The sequence below is a fragment of the Vicugna pacos genome, chromosome 3 (assembly GCF_048564905.1).
Source record: "Vicugna pacos chromosome 3, VicPac4, whole genome shotgun sequence".
Taxonomy (NCBI): domain Eukaryota; kingdom Metazoa; phylum Chordata; class Mammalia; order Artiodactyla; family Camelidae; genus Vicugna; species Vicugna pacos.
Genome location: NC_132989.1, coordinates 67706078 through 67728219, shown reverse-complemented (window position 1 = coordinate 67728219; position 22142 = coordinate 67706078). Strand labels below are relative to the sequence as shown.

Below are 22142 nucleotides of genomic sequence, written 5' to 3'. Positions count from 1 at the left end.
ACTGTGTATCCATGTTACTCTGCTCAGTGCCTTCCTAATGGTAGCAATTTGCAATATAATTATTCAGTTAGGTCACTGTTAACTAATTGTCAGGCTCATTTTGATTCAGTAAGATAACGTATTAGAACCTTGGCTTTTAATTTTTTTTTTCTAGAAAAGTAATCCTTCTCAACTTGTATGATATTGGTTCTGTTTCTCCAGGGTGAAAATTTTTTTAATAGACTTTATTCTTTTAGAGTGGTTTCAGGTTCACAACAGAATTGAGCAGAAAATACAGAGTTCCCACATAGCCCTCCCCATTCACATATATATCCTCCCCTATTCTCAACATCCCTCATCAGTGTGGCATATTTTGTACAATCGATGAACCAACATGGGCACATTATTATCAACCAAAGTCCATGGTTTACAATAGGGTTCACTCTTGATGTTGTACATTCTATGGGTTTTGACAAATACATAATGACATGTAGCCACCACTACAGTATCATACAGAATAATTTCATTGCCCTAAAAATCCCTTGTGCTCCATCTATTCATTCCTCCCTCCCTCCCTCTCCCCAACTCCTGGCAACCATGATCTTTTTATTGTTTCTATAGCTGTGCCTTTTCCAAAATGTCATTTGGTTGGAATCATACAGGTATGATTTGTAGCCTTTTCAGAGTGACTTCTTTCATTTAGTAATATGTCTTTTAAGTTTCTTCTATGTCTTTCATGGCTTGATAAATTTTTTTTTACTGCACATGTGTTTTTAAATTTACATATATGTACTGTTCATTGCTTCTGAGAATGTTTAGAGCTTTAGCTGTTTAAACTTACATAGTTATCAAAGGAATAAAGCCAACCACAAAATAAGAATTAACTCAAAAAGATACATACACCCTGCTATTAACAGCAACATTATTTATAATTGCCAAGATATAGAAGAATCCTAAGTGCACATCAGTAGTTGAATAGATAATGGAGATGCAGTATATGTAATGGAATACAACTCACCCATAAAAAACAAGGCTATTTTACCATTTGCAGCCCTTCATTCACTTTTTTTCCCACTTCAAAAACCAGAATTTTATAACTGGCAGAGACATTTTAATTACATCAAGAACAACAAAATACCTAGAAATAAATTTAACCAAGGAGGCTACCTATACTCTGAAAACTGAAATGACACAGAGAAATGGAAAGATTTCTTGTGCTCTTGGATTGGAAGAATCAACACTATCAAAATGGCCACACTACCCAAAGCAATCCACAGATCCAACACAACCCCCATCAAAATACTCACGACATTCCTCACAGAACTAGAACAAACAGTTCCAAAATTTATAAGGAACCATAAAAGATGCTGAACAGCCAAAACAATCTTTTGTAGGTCTCTCTCTCTTTCTTTTTCTTTCTTCTTTTTGTTCTCTTTTCTTATGATTTGATGACTAGAGAAGGTCCTTTAACATTTGTTGTAAAGCTGGTTTGGTGGTGCTGAAATCTTTTAGCTTTTGTTTATCTGTGAAGCTTTTGATTTCTCCATCAAGTCTGAATGAGAGCCTTGCTGGATAGAGTATTCTTGGTTGTAAGTTCCCCCTTTCATCACTTTAAATGTATCGAGCCACTCCCTTCTGGCCTGTAAGGTTTCTGCTGAAAAATCAGCTGATAACCTTATGGGAGTTCCCTTGTATGTTATTCATTGCTGTTCTCTTGCTAATTTTAATATTTTCTCCTTATCCTTAATTGTTGTCAATTTGATGACAATGTGCTTTGGTGTGTTCCTCTTTGGGTTGATTCTGTGTGGTACTCCCAGCGTTTCCAAGACTTGGATGACTGTTTCCTTTACCAAGTTGGGAAAGTTTTCAGTTATTATTTCTCCAAAAAATTTCTCAGGTCCTTTCTCCCTCTCTTCTCTTCCTGGGACCCCTATAATGCAAATATTAGAGCACTTCATGTTGTCCCAGAGTTCTCTTAAACTAGCCTCGTTTCTTTTCATTCTTTTTTCTTTTTTCTGTTCTAAAGTAGTGATTTCTGCTAGTCTGTCTTCTAGCTCACTGATCTGTTCTTCTGCCTCATTTAGTCTATTCTTGGTTTCTTCTAGTGTATTGTTCATCTCAGTGATTTTATTCTTCAGCTCTGTTTGGGTATTCTTTATATTTTCCAACTCTTTGCTAAAAACTTCGCTCTGTGCATCTATATTCCTCTTGAGTTCTCTGAACATCTTGGCCATCATTACTTGAAACTCTTTCTCAAATAAATTACCTATCTCATCATCACTTATTTCTCCTTCTGGGATTTTATCTTGTACCTTGGCCTGGAAGATACTCCTTTGCCACCTCATATTGTCTATCTTTCTATATGTTTGTGGATTCCTTCCACAAGCTTTGGGATTATTGTTTTCTTATTTCTAGTATCTGCCCCTGGTGGATGAGGCTGGACTAGAGGCTTATGCAGGTTTCCTGGCAGGAGGAGCCAGTGCCTGCCCGCTGCTGGAAGAAGCTTGGTCCTGGACCTGTGGTGGGTAGGGCTGTGTCTAGGGGTCTTTGTGGTTTAGGAACTCTGATTATGGGTGTGGCTTTGTACCCACCCTGTATGTTGTTTGGCCTGAGGCTTCCCGACAGACTGTTGGGTGGGGCTAGGTCTTGGTGCTATTGATGCAATCAAAATGTCAGCCTCCAGGAAAGCTCATGTAGATTAACATTCCTGGAACGTCCACCACCAGTTTTTATGTCCCCTGAGTGAGCCGCAGCAGTCCTCCACGTCCCCAGGAGACCCTCCAAATCCAGCAGGCAGGTCTGGTCCAGGTTCCTATGAAATCACTGCCTCTGTCTTTAGACCTGGTGCACGTGAGTTTCCGTGTACGCTTCTCAAGTGAATGGAGTTTCTGTTTACCCTAGTCCCGTGAGGCTCCCAGAGCCAAGCCTCCTGGCCTTCAAAACCAGATATCCTGGGGTCTCCTTCTCTTCCCAATGCCGGGACCTGAGCTGGGGAGCCTGACTTGGAGCTTAGAGCTCTCACTTCTATGGGAGGGCCTCTGTGACTTAACAAATCTTCAGCTTGTGGGTTGCCCACATGAGGGGTTTGGGGCCCAATTATATTGTGAGCATGGCCCTCCTGCCATCTTGCTATGATTCCTTCTTTATGTTGCAGAAGATCTTTTTTGCTAGGTTCCAGTCTTTTCTCGATGGTTGTTTAGCATTCAGTTGTGGTTTCTTTGTAGTCACGAGGAGAGGCGAGCTTGTGGTCCTACCACTCCACCATCTTGACCACCGTCCTCCAGGGTGAAATTTTGTTCAGACTTTACCTGATAAAGTTTGGAGGTAGGGCATGAGTCAATTTCTTTTATGAAATCTCAGGCATTAGGGTGTATTAGCACCAGTCAAATGTGCTCTATTCTTTGATAACACTTGGTTTTGTTAACATAACTACTGAGCACTGTCAGCAGAAAGACTAGATTTTTTCAGCCTTCTTAATTATGTTTTGTTTATCTCTCTGAGTTTTAGAAATTAAAAAAATGCTGTCTAAATACTCTTAATTTAAAACAAATTTCAAAAGCAGGGAGATATGTCTCTGCCTTTAAAACCATTTTAAAGTTTTTCCCCCCAGATCTTCTCCATAATATGAGGAAGAGAAGGGGGTAACTATTTGACTAAGCCAAAGAGGCTTGCTTCGTTTCATTAAATCAACTGTGAAGATTGAGTTGGTTGGCAATTTTTGAAAATTAAAAATAAATTTTAAAAGTTGTCACTTGAGAATTCTCTGGCATCTTGTGAGTGGGCCAGTTATGACTATTCTGGAACTGATGGCTGCATCTGCAGATTATCCAGGTCCTGGCTTCTCCCACAACCCCATCCCCAATGTGGTGGCTTATCTTTTATCTGTCACTTATTTTCTCCCTTCATTCTCTCCCTTCCTTCTTTCTTAATATTAATTGACCTCCCATTCCATGCCAGGAACTGTACTGATCATTGGGAATGAAAACAAAAATAAAAGGTGGACTTACAGTTCTCCAAAATAATATAGCATTGCGGGAGCACAGTGTTCTGAGAAACAAACCTTTTGGGAGGGAATGAAAAGGTGGAGAGGGACTGGACGATATCTCGAAAAGGTGAAGCTTGGGTAATTAAATTAGATGGACTTCTTCCAGCAAACAAGGACAAGGAGGACAGTCAAGAGTTGGAGAATGCCAAATGAAAAGGCACATAGGTGAAAGAGTCCAAGGAAAGGTGGGGCTTGTGTGAGAGGAGCCTGGAGACTTGGGGACAAGAGGCAGGGGCTGTAGAGGGAAGCAGAGGCTAAATCCTCAAGGGACTTCTCTCAAGGTAATTTCTCTCTCATTCTGTGGCTAGTGGATAGAATCAGGCAGACGGAAGCTCTTTTATTCTGTTACTTGTTAAGCTTCACAGCATAGATTATAGCTAGATTTATAACTAATAGCTACCATCTTCCCACATCACCCAGACATTTTCTAGTTGACTGTCACTCCTTGAGTTTTTTTTAACCCTTGAAGGATCATTAGAGCCTCAAGTTCTCTTTAGTAGATAGTTTTCATCATTTGGTATGCTAGACTTCTGGCCTGGTGACACTCTTCACCTTTTGAGAGTCAGGCGCTGCAGGCACACCTGAATCCGTTTGGTGCATATATGAGGAGGCTACTCAGATATGTTGGACCAGTTCAGCAAAAAGTCTGCTCTCTTAGAGGAAAGACAATATATGAAAATCGAGGACTTACTAAGGAGAAAGAATTAAATTCATAGTTTACTAAAACAAGTATGCTTTGAACTTAACAACTTACTAAGAAGTCCTTTCTCTTGCATAAGAAAATAAACTGTCTGTTGCTTTCACACACAAGTCTCCTAATTGCTTATCATACATTATCCTATAGTCAACTTAAATGAAGCTCAAAGAAAATTTGAAGATTGATTTGCTAGTGAACATAGTATAATGAATCTCTACCAATCATACTAAATTCATAAGGAAATTGGAACTCACTGCTTGAAGTTCTTTTCTCAAATGTCATATACTAAGAATATCTTAATTCTTTTCTTCAGGTTCAGTTAGCAGAATTTCTAGAAGATTTACAAGAAAAGTCCTTGAGGATTGAGGCTTTTGTTAGTGAGATAGAATCCTTTTTTAATACCATTGAGGTAAGTTACCTTATCATTTTTACTTTGACTTGGTTTGCTCATGGCATCAGAAGTAAATGATTCTAAGCTAAAAGGACCTGACTTGGGGTTTGTGTGTGCATATGTGGTTTGCCATTGTTGGTTTTGTTCCATTAAAAGTAAAGTCCTTAAGTCTTCTCTCAGTGTGTCATCAGTGAGACTACTTTCTGATTAAGGAAAAATGACTTGCCCTTGGAAACACATACACATTTATTGGGCATTTACTGTGATAGGGCAAATGATTTACATATTTTATTCAATTTAATCCTCACAATAACCATATGAAATAGGAGCTATTGTTTTATTGTTCCCATTTTATAGATAAGAAACTGAGACTTAAGAGTTAAGTATATTACCCATGGTCATAGTAAGTTGATAGAAAGTTGAGAGCCAAGATATGAATTCAGGTCTGAGTTCTGACTTGCCTGTCACTGGGTTAGCTCTGTAGAGGTGCTCTAACGCACTGCCCAGTGTTCCATGCCCAGGACAGATGAATGTCTCTCTTGGTACCAGCTGTCTCTGATGAGTTCCTGCTGGCCTCTGCTCCCTCTACAGTGAAGGAAGCAGGTAGCAATGCTCCATCCATACAGACACAGCCCAGGCATCCTTACTTATCAATCACAACTGGCAGCGGGCCCCTGCAGAAGGCTGTTACACTGCTTCCCCACCACTAGGGTGACTCCATGTCCTACTTTGCTTGTGAGAGTGTGTTTAACTCCTGTAGAAGATCAGTTAACAACTGCTGATTATTTTTAGTGTCATTCCCCAGCCCCACCAAAGTGTTCCTTTTACACAGTAAATAATATGATCACCTTATCACTAGTCCTCTCCTGAGGACAGCTAAGCATCTAAGTTTGTCCATGTGGGCAATAAAGTTTCTCTTGCTCTGGGGGAAGCTGCCCCTTCCCTGCAGATCATTTATGAAGGAAGCACCCTGTCCATTATCCTGGCTGTTCCCTCTCTTGCTCTGTGATTTTAGTGAGGTGTGAAAATGGCATTAAACCCTCTCTACTACCTGACGGTCATGGATCTTCATTCATCTTCATGACACTTTCACATTTTATGTGAGAATGAGTGTGGGCAAGACTGCCGTACAAATTTTTGTGCGTCTGTTTCATTAACGAAATCCTTCTTGATAGTCAACTTATAGTGAATTTTACTGCAAAGCTAGCTATGGTAAAGGGAGTTGGTGGGCTGGGCATTTAGACTGCATGTAATCTGTGGTTCTTTTAGGATGCCAGAGGTTAATTCTCTAAAAGATATTTCTCTTAAACACACACACTTTTTGTTTCATTAAGAAGTGGGTTTTTTTGCTTGTTTTTTCTTGGTTGGGGTTTTTGTTTTAGGAAAACTGTAGTAAAAATGAGAAAAAGCTAGAAGAACAGAACGAGGAAATGATGAAGAAGGTTTTAGCGCAGTATGACGAGAAAGCCCAGAGCTTTGAGGAAGTGAAGAAAAAGAAGATGGAGTTCCTGCACGACCAGATGGTCCACTTTCTGCAGAGCATGGATACTGCCAAGGACACCCTGGAGACCATCGTGAGGGAAGCCGAGGAGCTTGACGAGACCGTTTTCCTGACCGTAAGCACCACTTAAAACACACCAAGGCACCTTAAACCCACTATGGCCCAAATCTTCTTTAAAAAATTCATCTTATAATATTCCCTAAGATCACATCTATCTCTGTGTAGAGTTTCTATAATTCTGATTTCAAAAAACCATTAGGGCATGTCTGATGCTATTGGCAGCAACTAAAGGCCCAGCAAATCCTTAAAGCCATAATACCAAGATCCAGCTGAAGGATACAGAGAAGCCAGGCCACAGCATCACCTGCCCATTCTGTCACAGTGGATTGGTCAACTTCTAAGAGGGAGGGAGAGCAGCCTGAAAACTTTATTCATACCATGCTCCCTCTGAGTGGCCTGATCTCCAGAGCCTGTCCCTTCCACTCCACTCCCTAATCTGAAATGACCTCTCAGAGGGACCATTCAGTCAGCCTCACGAAGTGGAGAGTAGCATTCACATTCAGCTTGCAGAAGGATGACGTGATATGATACCTCTCTCGGGTGACGTGTTGGTTTTTTTAGAAGAGTCTTCCTAGGGACCAGATTCCTTAAATCAAACAAGTACCTTGAGGACGGAGATTCCCTTGGGTGCTCCTCAGATGGCACACAGAAGCAGCTCTTTGCTTTTCTAATCCCCTAGAACTGTCCCTAGAATACTGGATCTCCAGGAAGCCAGGATTAACCAGGAGTAATGGAGATGTTTTCCCTGAGGGCAATTCCAAATCTAATTGTCAAACCAGAAGAAAACACTGTTCTATGTTAAGTAGTAACCTCCCTTTCCAAGCTCCTCAGTCCTCCCAGCCCTCAAATAAAGTCTGGAGAGAGAGCAAGGCAAGATGGGGCCATGTTAGGTTTTTGATTTGCCATTAGGGATGCCTCCGTTCAGGGGCAGTTTGGGTGAGGTGGGCATGGCATCCTCAAAGGAGGATGAAAATCATTCTGTTGCTTTATGCTTAACTAAGGCGAGGCTTTAATATTTTAAAACTAGGCATACTTCACTTTTATGTGAAGTATAAAATTAATGAAGTGCTTTGTGTTCCCTAAAAACCTTACCTTTGTCTGATAAGAATGTTTTCTTCTCTCTAGAATAAGTTGCAAAAAAGAAAACATTTTTCCCTGATTCTAAGAATAATATATATCCATTTTAGAAAATTTGTAAAATACAGAAAAGCGTAGAGAAGGTATCACCCAGAGATAACTACTGATTACATTTTTGCTGTATCTCTCACATTGAACAATTTTAAGTCATTTTTCTTGCTTCAAAGAATTCTATTCTGGAAGCTAAGGCATTTTTTAATGAATAAAGCAGCAGAGCATAAGCAACTTGTTTCTGGCCTGGTTGAGGGTAGAGAGCAGAGCAGAAGCGGAAACTAAAGCCACCATCCCAGACTCCCTGGCCCCCACCCCTTCTGAGCACTAATTTCTTTGCTGCCTGAGCTGAAGCCCCCAAAGAGAAACAGCCTCAGGGGTAGCTGAGGAGTCATGAGTTTAGAACATATATAATCTTAACCCTCTAGCTTGGTTTTTCTTTTTTTTGCTAATTAGTCTCTCTCTCTCTCTCTCTCTCCCCCTCTCTCCCTCTCTCCCTCTTTCTCTCATTCTCTCTCTCAATCCCCCGTAAGTCGTTTGAGGAAATCAATGAAAGGTATATAAAACATGGCACAGTGTAGTGGTGACTGAGAATAGCATGACTGTATGCTTTATTTTTAATATTTTCATGCTTTATAGAAAATGAGCTGCCGGTTAAAAAAAATACATACATTTAGTGAGCTACTGGATTTGCACTTTTAGACACAGTGCTTTTAAAAACTAAATGACAGCTTTGAAAGAATATTGCATGTGCTTTAGTTAAATAGCAATTACCATAATGTAGATTTTTAACTGCTTCCTTGAGATGTGTTCTGTATTTCCAACCCAATCTAGACCAGACCATCTTTCCTGTCACTGCACACAGAACATTTGTGGATACTTAGACTTATTGGTTAAATATGAGTTTTTGAAAGAATCATTCATGTCTGCCTTGAGTAATTTGATAACTTATGTAATCTTAATGGAATGTTCTCTCATTATCTCTTCAAAAGACAGGTATGCATTTATCCTCTCTTTCTGCTCAGTACACCCAAATGAATCTTCCTCTTTTGATTTTGTTTTGTTTTTGTTGTTTTTCACACTCAGTCTAAGAGAAAGTCTTCATTCATTTAAAAGGCAAAACATTCAACAAGAAATTGGGAAATGTTGTCTATAAAAACACATAACAGCAGACCTATGTTTATCTTCTGGAGCATCTGATAGTGAAATGCTCCTTCTGATCTGATCCAGTTCCCTTCTGCCCTTGAGGTCTTTCCTACTGATTGAGCCTAATTTTTTTTAAAATCATTTTTACCCCTTTAATGTAAGTTGCTAAAATTGTAAATGTTATCTTCAGTTTATTTCATTCAATGACAAATTGTGAAATAGCATAAACTAAAATCAGAGATTTGTATTAAAATATAGAAAAGTGAATTTATGTTAGAAACCTGATTTTTTTTTTGTAGGTAGTGAAAATTGCACAGATGAATCCTGTTTACCTTTAAAAAAAATTCTGTTCAACAGAATATTGCCAATAGGCTTTAAGAAAATAATGTGTATATTAATATTGGCTTTGATCAATAAGGATTTTATTACAGTGACTCTGTTATAAATAGAATTACCTAGGGAGCTTTAAAAAACGCTGATGCCTGAATCTGACATCCTGAGATTCTAGTTTAATTGGTGTGGGGTGTGGCCGGGGCATTTTTTAAGCTTGCTAGGGGATTTTAATATGCAGGCAGGGTTGAGTACTTCTGGTTTATAACAACCTGTCCCCTGGCCCGGTGGTGCCCCCAGCTGGTCACACATGAAGTACCTGTGCCATTTATTAAACCAAAGCCCCACCCTAGATCTGCTACATGAGAATCCAGGATGGGACCAGGCAACTGCACGTTTACCAGTTCTCACACAGGAGTCAGGGGCACACCTGGCAGGTCTGGAAACTGATACCCAGGGCTTGCTCTTAGTTTTCTTTATGTTTTAAAAAAATTCGACATTTCTTCTAAGTACTATTGATGTTTATCCCACCACAAAATAGTGCCATTCCATATGCACGAGACAGTGTAGAGGCATATTTGCTTGTTTGTTATATTTTTATCCACTCGTGGAGGATACTGATTGGCAGGAAAATTTGGTGAATGAAAATTTGCAAATGTGTTTACCCTTAAAAATGCTATAGTTTCGGATTTTTGCTTTTCTAAACATTAGAATATTAACTTGCTAATATGAATTGGCATCCATTTAATTCTAAATACCATTTCCTTGGTTTTGTGCTTGAACTTGTTCATCTGCATGTCATTTTAATTAATTTTTAATTAATTATCCAATTGGCAATGAATTAATCTTTGCTGAAGCTGCATGTTGCCTAAAGGAGAGTACACTTGGGATAACTTTATTTTTCTGTAAAGAAAAAGGACAACAAAATTCAGGATTCGAAGAAGTACGAGCAATTAAAGAAAATCCTGTTAAACATGCACACATTTGATGAAGCTTGATTTTTTTCATTAAAAAGAAGTCTTTTATGTCCTCAAGACAATTTCTGCCTCCAAGTCTGTGTTCTTGGTGTTGCTTTCTATGAGAGGTGCTAATTACCTACGTTTTTTTCCTTGCCACTTTTTCTCCCTCCCATCATATTATATCTCTAAAGGCAGTGCTTGTATATTAAATGATTTTTCTTGACACTGAAAATGCTTTAATTAAAGAATGCTGTCAAGCATATTTAGACTCAAAATTTGCATATTTTGAAAAACACATTTGCTTAGAAAATGCTGTTCTGTTAAGAGGATGCATTTTTTCCCCCTCTGTTTTGTTCTTTTGTGTTATAATAATGAAGAAGAGAGTCACAATCATTGTGGAACTTATTCATAAAAACATGTCCACTTGCCCCTACACACGCTGATGTTAAAGTTGAGCAGGTCAAGGGAAAACTCAAATATATCACGTGTTCTGTCTACAGCCAGAGCTTCTGTGCTACAAAAAGTCCTCCATTTAGTCAGTGACAAGTATTGAGAGGGCTTAAAATGTGCACTAATGACCCCTGTGTGTTCATTTTGAGTCTATTATTTCCACCCTCTGCACCCCCAAAGCGTTAACTAGGGCTCCTGTTGTCTTCCCTCACCTATAGCATCCTGGAGTCCTCCCAACCGACCTCACTACCTCTGTAGACTACTGGCTCTCATCCTCACCCAGACTTGTGCCAGGGCATTCTTTTTTAAGCTTCCCTTGTGTAAACAATTCTGTGGCTCTCCCTGCCTTAAGAAATAAAATGTAAACTCTCGGCAGGCTCTTCTCAGTCAAGCCAAAAATCACCTTTCTATTTCATCTCTGTCTCCATTTCCCAGTTCTCAAGGAGGCCCACTGTCCCCTCTGGCCCTTGAGTGTGTCATACTCTTTCACAACTCTGTGACTTTGTTCACGCTGTTCTTCTCTCTGCAACACCCATACTCTTCTTTTCTGCCCAGGAAACTCCTACTCATTCTTTAAGACTCAGCCTCAATGCCCCTTCCTCTTCGAAGCCCCTACTGGAACCATCTCTCCCAAATCAGATGATTAGTGAATTTTATTATTCCTAGCACAAGTAAATATTTAAAGACACTCTTTAAATATTTCAGTTATATTTTATAATCTTTCTCCCTCACAGTGATAAAAAAAATTTCCCAGACCTAAGATCCTGACATTTTTCACCCAAATAAAACCTTGTCCTCTTATTCATTCAAAATATATTTATTAAAAGCCTACTATGTGCCAATACAGTAGTGAACCCAGCAAAGTCCTTTTTTTTTTGCATGTAGATTATGTTCAGGTAAAATAGACAGACCAAAACAAATAGGTTGTGATAAGTTTGAGGAAAAAATTGCAACAGAGTAAAGAATAGAGGGGACCCACATTGCTGTGTTAGTAGCATACAGCTTCTCTGAGGAGCTGACGTTTGAAGAGAGACCTAAATTAAGTAAAGAAGGGTCTATGTAAGTATCCAGGAGAAGAAAATTCCAACAGCAGATGCATAGGCTTAGGGGTGGGTCTGTACTGCCCAAGCCGAAAAGTCCATGATTACAGAGCCAATGGAGCTCCGAGTGGTTGACTTATGGCTGGAAGATTCCAGTCCTCTGTGAGGGGAGAGCTCCTAACCAAATTTTAGGCTCTTCATGCTAAAGATAAATGCTTTTGTGATCTCTTCTTCCCCCTTTCCGTCTTCTGATTCAATATGGTTTTTTAAGTCCAGGTTTTACCTGGATACCAACAATGCTAAGAGTTAATGTTTATTGGCATCTCTCCCAAGAGGGTCTTGAGTATCAAAAGCTATTCATTTATGTACTGTGGCTTGTTTAGTCTTTTATTAAGAATGGATAGACTTTATCCTCCTTCACTGCCGTATCCTCAGTACCCAGAACAGTACTTGGCACATAGTAGGTGAACTTATTTTCTAACAGCTAAATGTATAATAGTGAGGGTTGAAAACAGCAAAGACATCACACAGTGATTTGCAGAACCTTTATATTTTTAGGAAATAAAAATGATCATTAAAATGTAATCATTTTTAGGACTAACTTTATAGATGCAAAATTAAGGCTGTATAATTCGAGGGAATTGATTCAGATTTAAGGATCTAGGAATGGAGTTTCTCATATTACCAGTTGCACTAAAGAAGCCTAAGAATAGACTTTAGACATATATATCCAGATTTTGAAACAAATTTGAAACTTTTTGGATACAGTGCCTCACAAAAACTACCACCACCACCTTCATTTTGAACAATTTTTTAGCTTTCATTTTGTATGTTAATAATTTCTTGACTTATATAGACGTATTTTCCCTTGATAGGTTGCTTTCTGCAATGGAGAGCACTGCTTCTCTAGAGAAAATGCCTGCTGCGTTTTCACGTTTTGAACATTATGATGACGGCTCAGCAAGAAGTGACCAGATGTTAAAACAAGTGGCTGGTAGGAACTTTAATATATTGATTGCCTTGATGAGATTTGGCAGTTTTTCCTTCTTTGTTTTGTAAAGTTTCTGAACGTAAGGAGCTATAACTGGAAAAAGAAAAATCTCAGTTGTAAGAATTTAAAGCTAGAAAGCTAGACTCTGAAATAAAGCGTGAGACTAGTATACCATTTCAGTTATAAACTGCATCTCCATTTGAAGCTTTATGACTGTGCTGGGATATTGAGGAGGTGGGAGGAAGTAGCAATAGAATCAAAGGGTCTCCTCTTTTTTTCCTTTTAAAATAGGATTTTTCTCTGTCTGTCTTCTAGAGATTATTTGCTTCATGCCAGCAGCTAGGTATAGAAGGAAAAAGAAATAAAATATTTTCATATGTGTTGAACAGATTTTTCCTTATGAGTGTTTTTTCCCCTCTTCAGTTGAGCTCTTTTTCCTTTTTTCAAACTAAACAGATTAACTTAGAGAACTAACAGCGCAGCATCATGCTCTGTGGCCAGGAGCCTCCTACTCAGCTGTCAAAAGCATCCTGCCGGCTCTTCAAAATATTTTTTAATGTGCTATTTTAACAAACAAGACAATGAGATTCATTTAGATTTTTTCAAAGCTGCTGTATTTCAGTGAAGTAACCAAGTAATACTTACTGTAAAATGTACTGAGATGCCCTCCTTAAAAGATGCTTTAGTCTTTCAAAGCCACCTTAAAGACAACTTCCGTTTTTAAATTGACAACTGTCATTCTTATAGGAAGTTTTAATTTAGTAACTAGTAAAAGCTACTGTTCTTTAAAAATACGAAAAAAAAAAGCAAAACAAAAAAAACCCCCAGACCCCGCCAATCCTACATAAAATGAAAAATTCAGTCACTTATCCTAATGGATTTTCTCTAGAAATGTCTCAGAACAAAAGGGTATTTTCTTGTAATGTCTTTAAGAAGCATTTAAATAGAGAAGTGAATGCAAACCAAGAAATTCTGATTAACAGAGTAGCTCTTTTGCTTTTAAGGGATTTATTATATGCTGTTGTTCATTTGGAAGGGTATTCTTTTGAGTATCTGATAGGCAATGAGAGGACATTTTATATATTTAGAGGTCGCAGAGTTAAACTGTCACAAAGTGTTAATGATTCATTCAGAAACAGTGCGTGTGGCAGCCCCAGTAGTTCCAGGCCGCTATGGGGGGACGGATCTCTGAGGTATAAATGCCATGCGTTGTGCATCTGCTTCATAGAATTGGAGCCCAGGGGTGTTGACTTGCTGCTAAATAGTTCTTGTTCATTTTGCAACCAGTGACACCTGTCAGATATAAAGTTCTCACCTGGTACCTGAAAAGTTAATCTGATCACTCTGTAAATAAACAGATATAATAAGGAAAGGATGTGAGTTTTCTAATGAGAAACACAGCAGCCTCCAGCAGTTCTTCCACGCTTCCGTGATGCCAGGCACGATAGAGACTGTTACCTAATTAGACTGTCATCTAATCCCACAACTCCAGGAGGTAGGTTCTGTTGTTATCCCCATCTGCCAGGCAAGGAAAGAGAGGGAGCAGAGTAATATCTCCCAAATTGCCCTACATACACAGCTATTTGGGGTGCGTGTGGCGGAGGGAGTCTGGCTTCAGTCTTTGCACGCTACACTAGAGGTGAAGTACATCGCTGTGGAAGGAGGGATGACATCCACGGTCACTAATCCCTTGATTCTGGATCCTGAGAACTTTTTAGAAAATTGTGGTAAAATATGCATACCATAAAATTTACCACTCTAACCATTGTGAAGCCACCATCCTTGTACAACTATCACCACTAATCCATCTCTAGAATTCTTTTCATCTTGCATAACTGAAACTCTGTATCTATTAAATAACAACTCCTCATTCCTTCCACCCCCAGCCTTTGGCAACTACCATTCTACTTTCTGTCTCTATGAATTTAACTACTCTAGGTACCTCCTACAAGTGGAATCATGCAGTATTTGTCTTTTCGTGACTGACTGGCTTATTTCACTTAGCATAATGTCCTCAAGGTTCACCTGTGTTGTAGCATGTGTCAGACCTTCCTTAGTAAAGCTGGATAATATTCCATTGTATGGCTGTACCATTTTGCTTATCCATTCACCCACTGATGTGCTTTGGGTTCCTTTCGCCTTTTGGCTACTGCGAATAAAGCTGCTCTCCTGAGAGCTCTTTTGAAAGCTAGGTTGAGTGGGAATCTGTGTCCCGCCACAGGTACTGAAAAGCAAATTGATCTAAAGCTTAGCTCGCTGAGCATGACAGCTCTTTATGGGCACGCTCTGTCAGGCAGAGGGAATCCATGAGTGATTCCTCTACCCAATTCCTTAGCCTCAGGCAAAGAAGCCTTAAAGTCATTTTCTGTTTATTGGCATTACTCCTACTCAAGTTTATTACCACAGAAGTGTAAATAGCGTTGCTAATGTGTAAAATCAGGGCCTCTGATGTTCTTCTGTCACGCAGGAATTGTAAATCTAGCTGCTGTTAATAGATTACATCTATGGAATATTCATACTCCGTTTTTAATTTTAGAACACTCTGAAAAATAAAAGTGGCTCTTGTTTTTGAAAAAAGATGTTTTAATTTTAATGTTTTGGGGGGAAGGAGTACATTTGATACAAAATTATTTCTAGCCTGCATGCTTTGCTTAATTCCCTGCAACTGCTTCTTCCTTAAAATTTGTTGATTTGGGGGGGTCAATTAATGATTTTAAGTTATGTTACCTGAGAGAGAGAGATTCTTGAAATGATGTTACCATTTTTTTTAAAGCAAATATAGCTCAATGTATAATTCATAGAGAAAAAAGGAGCATTTTTGTTGTTCGTGCCTCAAAGAGTTCTCCAACACTGCTTCAAAGATGATTGACAATAGTCAGTCTGCTTGGCTCTTCAGTAAACCTGGGCCATGTGAAAACTTACTGAACTACATTTATCTGGATGGACTCCTTTAGAACGTGACAGTGATTTCCTGCTGGGAAGACAAACAGAAAAGTCAAAGATAGTGTACGAGTCTCTGAACCATTCTCAGTCCTTGGGCAGGTGCTCTAACAGGCAGTCTTCCTGCCTTATGATGCAGTCTGCTGAGCATCTCCTCCCTCTGCAGTCCCTCTGTGATTTACCAGATGTTGCACCCATAGTTCAACTCCCATTTCAGGGGCTTCCGCCTTCCTCCCTCCATTTTCTGTGCTCCTGCAAAGGCCAGTTTGCTTTCTGAATGTTAACACTGACTATGTGCCAGAGACTTTGCTGAACACTTAATATACATTCTCTTGCTTCTCACAACAGCCCTGGGAGGAAATGACATTATTATTGTTGTTTCCCATTTCAAAGATGGGGGAACTGAGGGTGGGATAACACAGTGGGGGATCTAGCCACCCTAGGCCAGCCTCTCTGCTCCAGAGTCCATGAACTTGACCACTCACCCTGCTTCTCATTTTTCATAACTGTGTATTTCCTCATCTCTTTATCTCTTTATTGAATCTCAGTGTGTCTCTTTTTGCTCCTTTCTTTAGACCCATTTGTTTCTTCTGATTTCCACTTTCCTATTGAACTAACCTTTGTCTTCTTCCCCTTCAGTGTTGACTTTTAATAATGTAATCTCATAAAGTTTGGCCTATATTATCCAGCAAGCTCATCTCTCAGGAAATTGTTGACTGGAAGATAATAGCCACAGAAATAAATTTACAAATAGGACATCATTTCAACTATGGGAATAACCTTTTCCTCTAATTTGTAAAATATGTTTAATGCTTTTAAATCACAAAAATTTTGGAGGAGAATTGCATAGGAGCTTGATTTATGGTGTCATATATACCATTAGTGTTCAATAAGCACAATTGTAAACTTAAAAAATCTCTAGTAAAACACGAGAATATTGTCTTTAAAAATCAGACAGTGGATTTATAATGTCTTTAAAATTCAGAACAAATCTTATATATGAATCAGTTAGTAGAGTACTTTCCCCTATGTAATTTGTACATTCTGTTTTAAAAAATACATAGGTATAGTTATGTTGGAAAGAGAAAATGGGATAGTAGTTTCAGAAAGTGTATTTTGATATTTTATTCACGAAAGTCTTTTTCAGCTTGATGATATAGCAACTATAGCTAAAAGGGTTTCATTTGTCTCTATTTCAATACAGAGTCTATACTTATGTAGAAGGATACAACATTGGTTATCTATCAATGCATACTAAAATTTTTGTTTAGAAGGAAAACCAAATCATTTGATGTATCCTCTAACCTGTGTGAGTTTATTGTTCTAAATAGAGGACTACAGAAGAATATTATCAAGTGATCCCATCTGGAGGTCCATAGTTGTTTATTTCCATGTATATTATGTGCATTTATGTATATATGCAGAGAAAACATTTTTGAGGGATTCACAGTCGACCGTAACAGTGGTTGCCTACAAGAAATATCCCTGGGGCTGGGGGTATTGGGAACAAGGTGTCCCTCCCAGTTTTACTCCATGCACTTCTGTATTGCTTGCATTATTTTCAAAAAGCACAAGTGACTTTTGCAAAAAAGAAAAGAAATTAATCAATAAAACAGCACTAGTTATAATAAATCTTGCTTATATTCCAGTTCCACAACCTCCTAGATTAGAGCCTCAGGAACCAAATTCTGCTACTAGCACAACAATTGCAGTTTACTGGAGCATGAACAAGGAAGATGTCATTGACTCATTCCAGGTTTACTGCATGGAGGAGCCACAAGATGACCAAGAAGTAAACGGTAGGATTGCCAACACAAATGTGGATGCATATGTACATTTCTACATCTTAATGTGTAGTATTTAAACATATAGATACTATGATTCTTCCCACAAAGCATTTTAGCCACTTATAAAAAACAACAACAAACCAACAATTACATAATGAAATAGCATATAAGCAAAATTTGGAAATCAAGATCAAGGAAAACAAAAATGCATAAATATCATCCTAATGGTCAACATGAATACTGTCACTGAGATTCAGGTTTGGCTTGGAGCTGTCCGGATGACAGGAGCAATTAAGTGATTCTCATTTTCAGAAGGGAGCTAATATACGAAAATTTCAAAAACAAAGTTTCAATCAGAACTGAAGTCTAAAAGACAAGTATAAAGTGTACCTCTTTGTAGAGGAGAAATGAGCTGTATACAGGACAGTGTCCTCTACGGTAATTTTAAGGCAAATGCAGCAATGGAAACCATGGTTGGCATTTTCTCAGATTCACCTTTGATAAAAGCTATGAACAAACTATAAAGGTACATTCAGAGTTCATACTTCTCAAGGCATGAGAAGACTTTATGGTATGGTGTTCTGGTGTCCCAAATAACACAAAGATAGAGGTGAATGTGTTTAGGAGGCTAAATGGATGGCACGTCTTATAGTTGAGCCTCAGTAAACATCTCTCTACATGTTCAGTAGGACCTCTGATAGGACCTAGAAGCCAGGCAGTCTGAGGTTGTACTTTCTGATAAAACAGCTGGGACTGCTGGCATTCTGTGTTGCTTGTTGAAGACAAATGCATATATTTTGGAAACCAGATGAGCATGTGACAGGATTGACATGCCATAGGAACCCAATGTGTAACAAGGAATAAATTATAATGTATTTCACTGTTACCAATAGTTAAGTCTTTTGAGGTGTCATGTGATACCTATTTAAATTGGAAAAAAGTGAGAAAGTAACCACTGGCGTATTGTAAATTTGGCTAAGTTTGTCTATAAGAACTCCTATCTTATTGGGGACCTATTATCATATACCTGTCACAACACAAGAAAAGTGGTATTATCCTCATTTGCAAATGAGAAAACTGATGTGAGGTTAAGTAATTTGCCCAAGGCCACGCAATGTGCATGTGACTGGGGCAGATTTTAAATATAGATCCTTCAGACGCCAAAGCTTATGTTTTTCTTTGCTTGACTCTGTATTTATTTTGTTATACCACACTTCACCTCCTTGTATATCCGATTGTATCATGGAACTTCATGGCTCTCCAACACTCCTCTTAACAACTGTTTATTTCCTGGAGTACTTTTTTTAAGTGCTTCACTTCCGCCTTTCATCCCTCAAACACTTACCTGTCCTTGTCTCTTTCATTCAATGCCTTGAACTCTGCTGATGCCAGTTAGTTAATCTGATGATCTAGACTGTGACACCATGCTGTATGTAATAGGACTCCGGTTAACATATGTTATGTCCATTGTTAAAAGGAGTACCAGGGTAGCAGGACTTAGCCTAAAAGGGTGATTCCATTGAAAACTTCAGTCACAGTTTCTAGGCTCTGCGGGAAATGTTTTTCAGTTAATGTCTTTATGACATTATTTAAGCCAAACTTTTTGTCCAGAAAGTATAGCTCATTGGGAAAGAGAGATGAAGTTGAAAGAACGTGCTGTGTTGAAGATCTCCTAAATTTACTTTAAAAGGAAGCAATCTGATTTCTTAACTGGAGGGGTTCTGAAGATGTGACATCCTAGAGTAATAAGAGGATAACTGGAATTACCATAGGCTAATTTAGAAAAGAAAATTGTTCTTTTAAAAGGAGAGAAAATTTCAGTAAGAATAATCAAATTGGCCCAAGGGAGCAGTTATTTAGAATGTTACTAAGTAATATTTACTACTAAAATATTGAAAGTAAAATAACAAGTAATTTTAGGAAATGTCTTGGCTGAACAAAGTTATTTCTTAGAATAGTTTATGACCTATCAAAGGTGCTTAAGTACTTCTATAAATTATGGAAATCTCTATTTCAGAGAATTATGGAATTTATGAGAAGGAACCAGAATTTGAAATTTTGAAAATCCTACTGAATACTAAAATGGTTTACTAATCTGTAAAGATGTTTTATAATATCATAAGTTGTCCTTATTTTATTACACACTTTCCTGAAATATCAGCATTGCTTCTTAAGAATTTTCTTGAGAATGTATTACTGATATTTAAGCTAATATAAACTATGCAATTTTAGTATTTGCTATTGAAATAAAGTAACTGTGATATATGAAGCTTAGAATCTGAAGTAATACTAAGTCATTCTGAATATCTCTCTTCAGAATGCCTTTGCTTTCTTAAGTATTCTGAAGTGCTCCTGTCACTTAGTGATAGCTGTAAGTCTGTCATTTTGGGTTTCCCACTGAAAAAAGTCATAGACAAGTTTTTGCAGTAACTGTAACTTACAGTAAGCTTAGGAAGATACCCTTGAGTTTACAATTGTGTTTTATGCTAGACTTGGTGGAAGAATACAGAGTGACAGTGAAGGAAAGCTACTGCATTTTTGAAGATTTAGAACCTGACCGATGCTATCAAGTGTGGGTAATGGCTGTGAATTTCACTGGATGTAGCCTGCCCAGCGAAAGGGCAATTTTTAGAACAGGTAAGGAGATGTTAAGGGGGTATTAGGAGGCAATACTCAATTTTTCACGGACTATTTATTAAGATCAATGAATAAGCATTTGTTAAGCACCTATTGCATGCTGGGTGGTGTGCATTGCTAAGTCTATAACAATGAATGACTGGGTTCCTGTTCTCAAAAACTCATAGTCAAGTAGGGGAAATACTGAAGAGAACACTATTAAAAATTGGGGTAAGAACTGTGATTCAGTTATGCATAGGTTATTATGAGAACACTCCAGAGGGGTGCCTGAGACAGGTTGGGGTAGGGGCAGGATCAGAAATGCCTTCTGAGAACTGATGTCTGAACGAAACTCTTTGAAGGATTGGTAGGAAGTAACGTGTTAAAGGAGTGCATTCCACTTGAAGAAGACACATGTGCACAGGCATCAAGTTAAGAGAGTATGGAGGTGCAGGACATAACAGGAATTTTGGTATTATTTTTTGACTTAAAAACAAGGAGAGGAAAGACATAAGGTGAGAAAGACTAGTGCATAGAGTTCATGTTTGCTAAGGTAAGAAGCTCAGTCTTCCTCGCATGGGTGTTAGGAGCCCCAGAAAGGCTTTTCAGCAAGGCTGTTTAGCTGGGAATGCATTCCCATAATGGAATCTTTTCACAGGAGCTGAAGCAGGTATCGCATGAGCCAAGTCTGCATTGCCTTTAAGATAATCATAACTATCTTAGGGGAAGAAATTACTATCCCATCATTTTATCCTTTCTTCTTGCCTTTTAAAACAAATATTTATTGAGCACTTATGGAAGGCAAGATCATGGCTAACTTTTGTGTAAAGGGAGGGGGACAAGAATCTTCATTTTTATTTGCTTTTATATGTGTAAAGAAACTGGTAAGATTTACAGGATGCTAATATTAGAGGTGGTTTGGGGATGGGTGAAAACTGGGCAATTTGGAAGGCAGGATGAGAGGGAGACTTTTCACTATATACATTTTTATACCTTTTGGGTTTTCAGCCCAGAATGTATTTTTTCATCAAAAATTAAGACAAAGTCATGCCCAAGCATCCTTTCTAGCATACCAGGGAAGCAGAACTGGCACCAATTGCTCCACAGTTCACTTGGTTCTTTCTCTCTCTGCAGCGCCCTCCACCCCTGTGATCCGTGCGGAGGACTGTACTGTGTGTTGGAACACGGCCACCATCAGATGGCGGCCTGCCAACCCCGAGGCCACTGAGACCTACACTTTGGAGTACTGCAGACAACACTCTCCTGAGGGCGAGGGCCTCAGGTAAGGATCCCTCTCTGTGGGGAGAGCCTGGGGTGCCAAAAACCCAGCTCTGGGCTCTACACTAACCTCTAAGCTTATGCTCACAGAGGGAGAAAATCTTCCTAAAATCCTCCAGAGCTAATTAAGCTGTTGATTTGCAATTCCATCATTATTCATCAATGAACTCCAAATTTGTAATAAAACACATGCTACAATGCAGAATCATAACTCCCTTGTAAGAAAAATGTATGTGAATTTTAATAAGAAAGAACATTCTATGAGGTATATTTAACTTGAGTCATTAGACAGCATATATGCATATTTTATGTGCTTTTTAGTAATTACATCAGAATAGGTAACACCTAACTCAGAAAACTAATAGTGAGCTTGTATGTAATGTAAATTTGAAAGTCTCTGTGATGTATTGGTAATATAAAGGAGCTAATTACATATATATTGTCACAGAGACATACTTGCCTCTTCAGGAACATGAAGAATCTAGAGACTTTTCCAGGAAAAAAGAAATGTAAAGCTCTCCCACTAAAATTACGAACTTAAAATTTGTCAGTAAAGGGCTATATATCCAGGGGGCATTTGGTAAATGTTAATTCCTTTACTGAGATATTTTCTTAACCTCCAATTCATGGCAGTGGGGCAACTTCATGTCCCATGATGAATATTCAGATCATTATTATTAATATTCATATTTTGATAAAGACTTTTTTAAACCAAATTTACTGAGATAAACTGTTTTGGCAGGATATGGAACTTGGAAATAATGGTATGAAATGAGACAGCTTTTTAATAAAGTGTATTATTTA

The 22142-nt window shown here is 38.4% G+C and overlaps 1 protein-coding gene across 1 annotated transcript in view; it reads left to right on the top strand.

The window, feature by feature from the left end:
- Positions 1–22142, top strand: part of CMYA5 (cardiomyopathy associated 5) — an 87172-nt gene that overhangs the window by 43453 nt on the left and 21577 nt on the right. Inside the window, exons 4-10 of the mRNA XM_072958455.1 lie at positions 5035–5130; positions 6495–6728; positions 8335–8357; positions 12602–12720; positions 17307–17456; positions 19935–20081; positions 21195–21342. Coding sequence (XP_072814556.1) covers positions 5035–5130; positions 6495–6728; positions 8335–8357; positions 12602–12720; positions 17307–17456; positions 19935–20081; positions 21195–21342 — 917 coding nt within the window. The remainder of the gene's footprint in view (positions 1–5034; positions 5131–6494; positions 6729–8334; positions 8358–12601; positions 12721–17306; positions 17457–19934; positions 20082–21194; positions 21343–22142) is intronic.